Genomic DNA, 12,474 nt, shown 5'->3' on the forward strand with positions numbered 1-12,474 from the left:
AGATGTTTTTTTTTTCATGGATAAATTTCAGATAATAAGGTAGAAAAGCTGCTAAAAAAGCTTTCTTGGTTCGCACAGCACACTAATCACAAAGCTTTCTGGGATCATTTGCAGCACCAACCAGGAAGGTCCCTTTTAAAGGCTTTAAAGGCTTTTCTCCCTTATCATAGGGAATTCATCCAAGACAGGAAAACATTGGTTTACTGTTTAGTAAATGTTTTTTTGTTACTGAGCGGAGTTCTGAACAAGAGGCAAACAACAGAGCTCAGAGGTGTTTCTCTACTTTGCTTGGAAATGCCTTATAGAGCCAGGGTGGGATGATGGAGTTAGACATTTCAGGGAGTGCTAGTGCTGAGAATGCACAGTGGATGGTAGAAAATACTCATGGTCCATTATGAATAAGCATGCTTTCACAACATTTACATTGCTTTAATCAAAAGCTGACTTTAAAGTGTTACTGCAGTGTATCATAGACACTTTGAAGTACAGATTAAATGTCCAGCACTGATGATTTAAGTGAATTTATTATAGCCTGAAGCCATAAAAGTTATAGACCTATATATCAGGATTAATAACGTACTTTTTAGAGAAGGATTTATCCTCTTTTTTTCCCTCTTGTGCATTTATTGTGTGTTTTGGCAGCCAAGTGACAGCCAAATAAAATTTGATGGGGTTTAGTGTTGCAGTGCACCAACATGTGCTATGTTTACCATGCATCTTGCTTTATATACATTAAAAAATGATTGCGGGCAAAAGTACATTGAGATTCATAAACCAAGAGCAAGCTGTAAAATCCTGATATTTTCCCATGAGAATTGATGCCTCTAAAGTGTGCTTTTAATTTGGCTCTTCAGAGGGATTATAAGATATTCAGCATTTTTTAAAAGATGCTCTTACGAAATCATGATTTTCTTCAACATATTTTTAGGAATAGCATAGAAAACATGTTGTGTTTACAGTTAGACTTCTTGGCCCCCTTTAACCGACGGAGCAAACACTCCTCAGAAGACATCAGAGCATTTTTCACCCGTGGCAGACGCATCACCATGGAATACAAAAATTCAGCGGTGAAGGAAAAAAAAAACTTCTCAGAGAACAGAAGCTACATGTCTCTATGGCTCTCTCTTTTTGCTACAGAAGTGTGTGTGGTGGACTGTGGTCCCCACGGCTCATGCATCAGCGGTGTGTGTCACTGCGAGGAAGGCTGGACAGGACCAGAATGTGAGCAGAGGGACTGTCACCCACGCTGCATCGACCACGGAGTCTGCCGGGAGGGCAAGTGTGACTGCCACCAAGGCTGGACGGGTGAACACTGCACCATCGGTGAGCCACGGTGACACATGCAGCACTGACTGTACGCCTACACACACTTGACAGAAGGCCACAAAGTGCAGAGAATATCTCTTTATGGACAGGCTTAAAAGGGTGACTTTGGAGAGTGAGTGTCAGGATTTTGTGTGCAGTTTGAAGAATGTTATGACTCACCTGTGTTGAAGCCTACTCCAAACACGCACCCATACATCACACACCAGAGTCATTTTAGTACTTTTAGGTGAAATGGAAGTAAATAATATTACACTGCTGTGTTCCTTACAGGTGAATGGACTGATTCTGGCTTGGATCTTTGTCAGCATTTTTCTTTTTTTTCAGGGTGTATTGATCAACAGCACAAATTGGTGGGGTGTCCATTCACTGGTGTTTTATGCACATTTTTAATTTGTGATTAAATAAAACCTGCCTGGGGCTTTAGTAGCTGCTAGCCAGTATTGGCTGTATCTGCACGCCTCATGCACAAAGGCTGTTACCCTTGAAGTGGGTGGCTAAGCTTCATATCTGTCCTGTGGCTCCTTTCCAGCATGTCATTCTCCTCGTTCTCTCCCTTTGTAGTTCCTGATTCTATCCACTGTCCTATTCACAAAGGAGGTGTTAAAGCTCAAAAAATAAATTTTGAAAATAATTAACTGGAAACAATGCAAATTTGAAAAAAAAAAAACAATGTGATTTTACAATCAGGATGGAACAGTTAGCATGTCTTTTTATACTTGAATTGCATTCGATGAATAATCAGTGACTTCTCTGGATTAACACAATTAATTTGGGAGCTGCTCCTACAACTTTTCTAAGATCACACAGAAAAAAGTTTTCATTTTCCATTTCCACAGGTACATCCTTTCTGATGTTTATCTCTTCACTATCTCCAAGATATTGTCTTTGGTCCATTACACACTGCAACGTTGAGCCCTCTTCTTCTGCAGTGATTCTGTTTTTTTCAGGAGTAGCGACACCTACTGCTTAGAGCTGGGCAATAAAACAATTTAGTCAATAAATTGGATTTTGGAAAATTGAGATTTTGAAATTTAAAAATCAAGATTTTCTCTTAAACGTCCCTTTAATGATACCAAAAGTAAAAGCTTCTGTCAGAAACTTTAGTTTAATGTTAGTTCTGGTTACCAAGTCAACAAGATGTTATATCTTTTACTTACATGCTGCTCATATGTAACCATTGTTCTCATACTCTAGAAATATATAACCAATCACATCACTCACTCTGAATCCTTTTTATAGATGTTAAAATTAGATGTATTTTTGGTCTGCAGGGCAGAATTTTCCTCTGACACTGAATCTGTGGCAGAGATAAAATACAAATAACAAAGGCATATTATTCTCATGGCCTTGTTTACTTGCATTGTTCATGGAGAGACATCAGCAACACTTTCTTTAGCAGATAAAACCTTTCAGTGTGTTAATGTTGATAACCCTCCACAGTGCAATTTTTAGACAGGTTTACAGCTTACGCTTAAAACTTGCAGAGGAAAATGCCATTTACTTTTGTTATATGTGATTGATTATATAAAAGTAAACCTGCTTGAGTAGTTTATTTTTAAATTGAAAATAAATAAAAAAATAAAATCGTACATCTAGTTTGGTGTGAACAAAACTAAGGTCAAATTTTTATACCATATCCTCCAGCCCTACTTATTACTGGACAACATAAATTCACACAAAATACACATAAACGCATGAACTCTTTTCAATATTTCTAGAAATTAATTTCAATTTTGTATTATATTTGAATGGAAGACTGCCGCTAAGTACCTGAAAGTATTAGTAGAAATTTTGTCCAACTTTTTGTAATAAGATTTTAAAGTCTGGCAGTCTTTGACTTTTCCTAAAAGTTTTTTTTGAGTAGCATCTGGTGTTTTCTAAAGTTATTCACATTAATCCAAATTTAGATATTGGCCATTTATACCTGGACCTGCCATGCAGGTAAAAGTTAACCCATAAGAAAGCATTATGTCTTATTTTCCACCTATTATACCTCACACCAGTGGATAAACAATCAACTATAGTCTACTGTGGCTATTGCTGCACTGCCTAATCTAAAGTCATAGACTAACCATCAGCATGGAAACTTAAAACAGAAATAAAGAGACTCAATATACTGAAAAGTCATTAGACCTGCTCCCTGCATGAGTGAAGAATAATTTGATTGTGAGGAAGTTTCAGGACTGAGCGATTAGAGCTGGGGAGTTTTTGGATGTGACAGATTATCATTTAACAGTAAACCAGGTTTTATTTCTACAGTTAAATTATTGCTCTTGATCAATGCTTTTTATGACCCTGGTGTTAAATCATTCAATTTTGTTGTACGATTAATTCAATAAAATTAAAATTAATAAACAAAAATGATTATAAATTACTTATAAAATATTCATTTTGTGGTAATAATTTGGTTCTTTTCTTAACCCCAGAGGGGAAATTCATCTTTTCACTTTAAAACAAATGTTACACACATTCATGAACAAAACTTGTAGACATGCATTTATAAAGAGTTGTCAGAGTTAGAGGGCTGCATGAGCATGTATGCCATGAAGAATTGAGGGTTTGGCTTCTGGTTCTATGAGCAGCTCGGCAGCATCAAGAAGGTAGCTTCCTAGGAGCCAATCCAATATCCATGCTTGGTTCCACTGGGACTTGAACCGGCAACCCTTCATTCCAAGTGCCTGCAGACTCATTAACTGGCACCTCCATATGCTTTATATGAGAATATTTGAAAAGGTGCTCATGCTCCATTTTTAGTGAATTTAGAACATTTAAATCATGCTTTCAGACACTAAAATATTTGAATTTTGTATTTAGAATATTTAATTTTAAAACACTTTTCCACCAGACTTCAGAGGAACTCATTTCAAGCTTTACTCCATTTTCACTACTGTTAAGTAAATGCTATAGTTTTGACTCCATGCTATAGCTAGCAGTAAATGGACTACTTCTGCCCTGACAAGAGAAGCTGTGGAGCACTTTAGCATTTTACCCAACCAATGAACAGCATTTGTTAATTGATAGTTGTAATAAGTACTATGGCTAAGTGTACAGTCTTTCACTTTGTTAGTACATTGAATTTTAAATTGTTGATATTTCTGTCTTTTACTTCCATGGCCGTTTTACTACAGAACTTTCACATGCATTGGAGAACCTTTATGTTGGGATATTTCTGCTTTCTTCAAGTGAAAGCCATTGTGATAACAATGAAACACACTAACAGTTCAATGTTTTATTTTAGTTTATGTTCAGATGCCACTTTACCTCTTGTTCTACAGTGAGTTTTTCCATCAGAGCTGCCCAGTAAGACACAGTTTGAACTAATTTGCACCTTAAATGATTTTTCAGTAAAGGCAATGTAGAGAAATGATAAAGTATTACACAAAAACAAATTGGAGATTTCTTCCTGTGAAAAGAAATTAGAAAACAGGATTTGTCCTTAATTTGGCTATGCCTCCTTCAATTTTGTTCTCCACATCTTTCATTTTACAACCCCTCAAATCAACTTTCTAATTTCTCCTTCATCCATTTAGATATTCCACCTTTCAGACAGCTGAAGTGATGCTCCTGTATTAGCGAGTCAAGGGCAGGTATTTAGGGAGCTGAAAAGCCACGGGAAGGCCTCTTTGGAATATCATTTTTCTGAAATGGCAGCGCTTCACCTGGCAATAATGAGGATAATGAGTTCTGAGATGTCGCTTCCTATTGACCTTTAACACAGACTGCCTCGACACTTTACCCCCAGTCAGAGGTCCTGTAGTTAAACCCTGACACCCTGCGTCAAACCGCATTCCCCCAAGTGTCATTTCCAAGCTCTCCATGCCGACACATTTCCTGTGAAACAAAGATCTAGCTCTCCAAACTATTGAACCCTAATTATGTATTTACAAGTTCTCTCATCAGAAATCCCCGGTCAGCAGCAAGATCCATCACCAGAGGGCGGGGCGAGGAGATTGTTGTTGGAGAGGTCACATTCCTGATCTTATTAATCTTTTCCCTCCTCAGGGTCCAACCGTGCACCGTCCATTTTCCCTTTCTTCCCTCCTGTTCAAGGCTCCCGTCTGGAAAAGTAACTCCTTGCTGTGGATGCAAAGTGGATGAATAGGCAGCGCGTTACCTTTTCTCAGAGAACTGGGAGCTTATTTTGTCTTTCAAACCCTGAATAACTGCCATTTGCACAAAGCGCCTTTTAATCACATTACATGGTCAGACTTTGAATAGAAGACTTCCTCGGCCATTCTTTTGTTGACACCATCTAGATCCTATTTTATATGCAAGGCTTAACCCATTGTCAGGGCTTTCTCAGCAATGCAGTTTACCACTAAGGTGTTTTTGATTCAGCATAGTGTACTGCCTGTTCATTGGCGTGCTGTTGTTGAAATCACTAGAGTGGAAGTGACGGAGAAAGAGGGGAAAAGGAAAAGAAGTGTAGTTTGCTGCTTCATGATGCGTTCATATTAGACTGCAGTGCTTCCTGTCAGGAAGACGGTAAAATGTTTTGAAGCAAACGGGCTCATATGTAGTCAGAAAACAAAAAGTGTTGTAACACTCGAATATCAAGAGAAGCAGTGTGTTCTGTCTTTGTGTTAGCCTGCCTTCCTTTGGCAGAGCCAAGCAGATGGAGAGTGTTAACAATGAATATTTTACTGAGCCTAAGATGCTGAATTCATTTATGCTATGGACAGAATTATAATCACATCTATAAGAAAATGTGCTGATTTTTTTTTTTTTTTTAACATCATGCATCTATAATTCCCATTAATCACTTTTTCACTGCTTAAATTAACATGCACATTTGAAGTTTGTTAAATATTGTATTTCCTCTCTCTAGCTGTAGCTAATCTGTGAATCTTTTCCTCTAAATCTGCAGCTTCTGTCTCTTCTCTTTCTATAGCCAATTTTCTTCTTATTGTCGTCTGTTTAAATTCTCTGCTTAACTCCTACTCATACCTGTTCTCTTTTCTATTTTATGTCTGTATGCGTGTCTGCCTGCCTGTCTGTCTCTCTCCAACTCCCTCTTGGCTTACATGTATAGCCCTGGATTCCCGAGTATCAGGTAAAAAATAAAAACCTCTTCTCACTTTCTCTGAGAATTATACTCTTCATGCAGGATGTATTTTTTTTCTGCTCCTTCTTGCTAAAAATTGCTATGGATGGGACTCAGGCCCAGCTATTGAGATTTTCATAATGCTGTCACAATATAACAAAATTCTCTAGCTATGATATTTTAGCATTTGGATATTTTTGGATATGCTGAGAGATGCATGCATGTATTGGGTTTTTACAGAGTTATCCGATTGCAAATTATGTCCCCAAATTAAAAAAGTTGGTGTCTTTCATGTCCTTTCAGCTCCTGTGCCTAAATTCCTGTACTTTTCAGATTAGGGATGCATGATATTATCTGAATGATATCATTAAAATAGCTTTTGTTTTCCATTATTTATTTAACTTTAAATGTTTTCTAATAACTGAAGTGTTAGCTCTGAACTACAGCTAGTTTGACAAAGCTTGTTTTTTCTGTTACTGAAAAAAAAAATAATAATTTTGTATGCAATGTACATGTAATCCAAAGGTATATCCTTTTTTTATTATATAATTTCAATTTCAATTTCTTTCTTTTTTTTTCCTTTTTTTTTAAAAGAACACATCTGTCATTACTGTAGAATCAGATGTTGGTCTTTTTTATAGGGCTGGGCAATAAATTGATTTAAGCAATCAGTTGTCTGTTTGGAAGATCAAGATGAAAAGAATATAGACTTAAAGAAAAGCATCCTGCTGATTTTAATAATCACTCATATTACTCACTCCAAATCATTTTTGCAGAAATTACAATTAAACTCACTTTTCTTGCCGGGGGTACTTAAATTCACCTGACCCTGATTCTATTGAAGAGACGACAGAAAAATAAATGCACATAAAGACATGATCAGTGTTCCTCTGATGGTCCTGTTTGCTCTTAGATCACATCAAGACAACCAGCATTAATGCTGTTCTGTTAGAATAAGTCCACCATTGCTCCTTAATGTCTTATTTCACTTTCTAATAAAAACTCATTGACAGCTTAGTAGACAAACAAGTCATCTGGTCTTTGTTGCCTTTTCAATCCATAACAAGTTATTTTTTCTGTGGTTAATGTCATAGTCTTCAATTCACACAAAGTAGATTTTTTTTTTCCAAAACAAAAGCATATCTGTTTCCAACCAGAGGGCAATTACCCTTAGTGTAAGATCGTACAAAAATCCAAAATAAAACGGTTTTAATGCAAAATAAAACAATTTCAAAATTGGGCAAAAAAAGGGGGGGGGGGGGACTGTACTTAAAGAATTATGTGATTTATTTATTTAATGAAATTGTTGACAGCCTTTATGAGTACATCAATATTATGCATCCCTAATTAAAAATTAGAATAAAGATTGTCACATGCAAATGATCCTAAACAAAAAAGTCAAATTCTGGTAAACCTTGTTATATTTTTCTTTTCTTTTTTTTTTATTGAGTTAACTAGATGAAGACACTACTCCAATGTTTCAAATATTTTCAACCCCCCCAAAAAATTAAAAGATGAACATTAAACATTTTTCAAGAAAACTGTCCTCTTCAATGAACTTGACATTTTTTTAATCTTTAAAATTAAATAATAATGCCTCCATCTTTGTTTTAACAACCCGACAAGAGACACATTGGGACCCTTGATTACATTTCAAAAGCAACAGTTTTTTTTTATTTCAATGAAAGTTGCAGTCATATTTCCAAAATTACAGTAAATTTTTGTGCAAAACTAATCAGATACTAAAATTGGTATGGAAGATATCACAACAGCATGCAATACAATGTTTTACCCCCACCAATAAATATGTCAACTCTTTTCTGAAAAAATGGGTAAGCTTGCTGCTTTCCCCTGTTATTATCCTACTGTAATGCTAAACACCAGCTATTCACTTCACTCACAGTAGGACTGTGGTTTACCTACATGGTCAACAGATTCAATTAGAGAAGCTAAAATGTGGTTAGGACAAAAATGATTCTTGTTGAGAACCACCTGAAAAGCTTCTTTTCCAATTTCATCTGAACCAGGTTGGCAGTTACATCAGCTTTATGCCAACAAGCGTTTCCACTTTTTGTGCTCCCTGTACGTTACAATAAGTAAATGTGTTTGTCAGTCATAGCTCTATGCCACCACAGAGATAAGTAATTTTCTTTTCCAAATGTTTCCCTTTCCTCGATTGTGTAATAGGAGCAGTCAAGATAGGATATAAAGGTAAATTGAACCACTACCCCCCCAAGGGAGATTGTCACCAACAATCCCTCCCTGCTCTCTGTCTTTCCTAGCACGGCGTTTATACACCTGTTCTATGTCCGAGTCGATCATAATGTTTCTGCTGTGATCCTGCTCCCCTCCCCCACCAATATCTCCCCTCATCTCCTGTCCGTCTTAACCAGTCTCACACAGACTTCACGGCCCCTTCTCCCCCTCACTGTCTTAATTCCCTGTGTCTGCCAGATTAAACGCCCCAGAACTGGTGTGGTTTAGTCATGTTTTTCGGCTCCCTGTCGTCTTCACCCTCCGCTAGAAGGAATGCGATCTGGCAGCAAGTGCTCTGTTTTTCTGTAAATGTAGAGACTCTAGATCCTCCTCTCCCTTCTTCCCACACTTCTCCCCCTATTTACATATATACTTCCCTCTCCCTTTGATGTTGCTGTTACTTCACATGAGTGTTTTTTCTCCAACAGCTGCAATAGGCTAGTCCTACTTTAATTAATTTCAGGCCGCGGCAATGAACCTCCAATTGATTTGCAGCCTCTTAAATGGGATTTGTGCAACTTTGAACTTGCAGAGGATCATTAAAATCTTTAAAAAAAAGCTTCAAAATTGTTGTCTTTTTGGCTCCAAGGCAGCCTGTAATATGAAAAAAAACTCCTTGTAAGAGTTCTTGCAACAGAAATTCAAGTGATTTAGGGTGTTTTCACACCTAACCTGTCAGGTACGGTTAAAACGAACTCGAGTCAGTTGGCCAAGTATGTGCAGTTTATTTGTGCTTGTGTGAAATCTGTCAATCAAATTTCGATGTGGACCAAACAACCACATAGAAACTGCATAAAAAGGAAGGTCTTCATCTTCTTTTTTTATACTTGTGTGATTTGTCTGTAGTAAGACCATGAACTGACCCTAAGAATGCATGCCGCCTTTTAGATAAAATCATTTACCGTAGCCAGTTGAACATGTGTTAAAGATCTTGGTAAACGATTTTGCTGGATCAGCAGGTCATGGTTCAAAAGAATTCTGAACTATCTAGGAGGTGTTTAAGTACATCAGCATATGATTTTCACCATGGTTGCTCCAATTTTTTTTAGCTTTATCATTTTTCTACAGTAATAAATGCAAACAATGTAAACACTAATGACTTGAGCCAACACCAATCTCTGTTTGTTGTCCATTTTGAAACTCTAGAACAGCCAGAGCCAGGCAGGAGTTGTCCAGTCTTTATTTGCATCTGGGATTTTTCCAGTAAGAAATGCTGACCAATTAGAGACAATCTTTCAACACAAAACACATTTTGGTCTGCTTGGTAATGTCTCAGTATGAACACAGACCAAACTTTAGGTAATACATAACACTGAGCCTCATTCACCAAAGTCCATCAATATCTCTCTATCTTAAATTTGTCCTCTATGAAATACCTCAGTGAAACTTGCGTTGGATTCATGACGTGTCGTTAAGGCTAATTTATGCTCTACGTACACATGAAAATGGAAACAAATACAACTATTAATACCCTCATACTGACGTGTATCTATAATGTTGGAATGGACATTGAAAAACAAATTTACAAGAGATCGTAGTCTCTTACCAAGCTACTTTGATGTCGCTCCATCCGTCCCATAGAGTGAAGAAAAAACAGTCCGTCCTCTGCTCAGTTGTGCTCTTGTACCTGTCTGTCCTTTGCCCAGGTGAGCTAACATCATTGATAGGTTTGTATTTTCTAATAACCAACTCATTATTCGTTTATATTTCTTCAGAAAACTGGATTCAGTTCTTTGAAATGTTTCTTCTTGGTTGTGTTTGCTACTCTTGGTTGAACTGTTGTCTGCATTGCTCAGAACTGTACTACGATGGTCTTGCAACATTCGACCCATATCCATAAGAGAGGGAACGGACGAAAAACAGAAATGAACGCAGATTCAGGACAATAATGTCCATCTATACCCATATGTGGCTCAAACGTAGAGCATAAATGAGCCCTTACACTACTGAACTGTTTGCACCTTTGTGCTTACATTGGTAAATGCTGTGTGCTTCTAAACTGGAAGCTTGTGCACATTTTTCCTCATTACTATTGGAAAACACCTCTTTTATGCCCATACAAGGGCATGAGACTTTCACCTTAAATGAAACTAAATAAGGCAGATTTGAATAGATATTTAGTGCCAGTAGTAGATATTTAAATATCAGTGTTTCCCACACTTGAACAGTATTTGTATGGGCCTCCCAAGTGAATTTGCTGAACACTTTTTCTTTAAAAAGACGTTTATGCATTCACCATCTGCACATGCAAGAGACATCTACTAGCACGTACTTCCTGTGAATGTTCTGATAAAGGTGCAATGTCTCATGTTAAAAATGTAGCTTTGTATGCAGTCATTTCAACATTTTTCAGCATCTTCTTGCTGCTAATAGTGTTCCGTGCTCCAAGACTTCAGGATGATGGTTGTGACACACTTGCTCATAAATTATAAGCTTTCACACGCACAACTCACATGCTGTGATTATGGAATACAGTATCTTGTGAAACATTTCAAAAAGCGAGTGATGTTGTTTGAGCATGATTATACAACATACTGCTGATGATTACAGACAAAAGAACAGAAGCAAAAAAATTAAATGTGCATAATGAGGCAGGGCGAGGTGGCCGTCCATGTATCTCAAGTGCTGATAAATGATAGAGCATCATTTAAACATATTTCAGTAATTGGTTATAAGGTTGAGTTTTATTGTATTGAATAAGTGAGTCAGGGAACAAAATCATACTGAAGTGCCAAAATTATATTCATAATTTAACAAGTTTTTCATTAAGATCAGATGTTGCACAACTGACATAAATGTTTGCTGTATTTAAATCATGTATGTATGCATGTCAATTAGTACCATAAAGTGCTAAATTAATAAAAACACAGTTAAATATTATTCCAAATCACATGCTATTGTTTCTTTCTTAATTCAGCCTAATTGAATGCTTATAAGTGCAAAATGTGAAATTCTACCCTGCCATATAAGCATTTAAATTTACATTGGACTGCTCTGTACTGTTCCTAGGTTTTGTTTTACCAACAAATCTCAGATATGAAAACTTTAATGCCATAATCATCTTTAAAACTGTGAAAAAGGTTAGAACCAGTTTCCCTGCAGTAACATTTTGTGAATGAGGCCACATGTAGAAACCTGGTCCATGATTCAGACCAGACCAAGGTGTGAAAACACCCTTAAACCCTAAACGAATCAATCCAACTTCCATTTTAACAAAGACAACTCTAATTAAATGTGGGTTTGACTTTTCATACCTCCCACTGGTGTTAAAATAGTAAGTAAATAGCTCAGTGGGTTTTTGCTTTGCATCCAGGATATAGTTTAGCTCCTGAAACTCATGTGAAACGACAATAACTCCTCACTCCCTCCCCCACATCCCCAGTCCTGTCAGAGGTGTATTGTACTGTATGTTCACTCAATACTGTCTTTTATCATTTCTGTCTCTCCTCTGCCCCCCTGTCCACTCTAAATGCCCCCCTCCCTCGCTCCTGTCTTCTCCCCGCTCCTCCTGATTGCCTTGTTCCGACTTACTCCGCTGTTTGATGCCTGTGATGTGTTGACAGACGGCTGCCCCGGGCTGTGCAACAACAACGGGAGGTGCGTCCTGGATCAGAACGTCTGGCACTGCATCTGCCAGTCAGGATGGAGAGGGCTTGGATGCGACGTGGCGACCGAGACGCTCTGCTCAGATGGCAAGGATAACGAGGGAGGTAGGAAAGAGACAAAAGCCCTGTACAAATAGTCTCTTTGCTTCAGAAAACTTCTGTACGCAGCTCTCATTGTGCAAGGCAGGAAATTGGCTTTGATGTGGCTCCTCTGTGACAGTGCAAACAAACAAAACAAATCAA

General features: G+C 37.5%; 1 protein-coding gene across 9 annotated transcripts in view; it reads left to right on the forward strand.

Moving 5' to 3' along the window:
* si:dkey-237h12.3 (teneurin-3) overlaps nt 1-12,474 on the forward strand; it is a 305,241-nt gene that overhangs the window by 211,662 nt on the left and 81,105 nt on the right. For all 9 annotated transcript variants that reach the window (XM_041797163.1, XM_041797159.1, XM_041797167.1 and 6 more), the window contains 4 exons: nt 1,138-1,323; nt 6,359-6,379; nt 8,558-8,581; nt 12,190-12,336. In XM_041797163.1, coding sequence (XP_041653097.1) covers nt 1,138-1,323; nt 6,359-6,379; nt 8,558-8,581; nt 12,190-12,336 — 378 coding nt within the window. The remainder of the gene's footprint in view (nt 1-1,137; nt 1,324-6,358; nt 6,380-8,557; nt 8,582-12,189; nt 12,337-12,474) is intronic.

Source organism: Cheilinus undulatus, linkage group 10 (genome assembly GCF_018320785.1).
Source record: "Cheilinus undulatus linkage group 10, ASM1832078v1, whole genome shotgun sequence".
Lineage (NCBI taxonomy): Eukaryota > Metazoa > Chordata > Actinopteri > Labriformes > Labridae > Cheilinus > Cheilinus undulatus.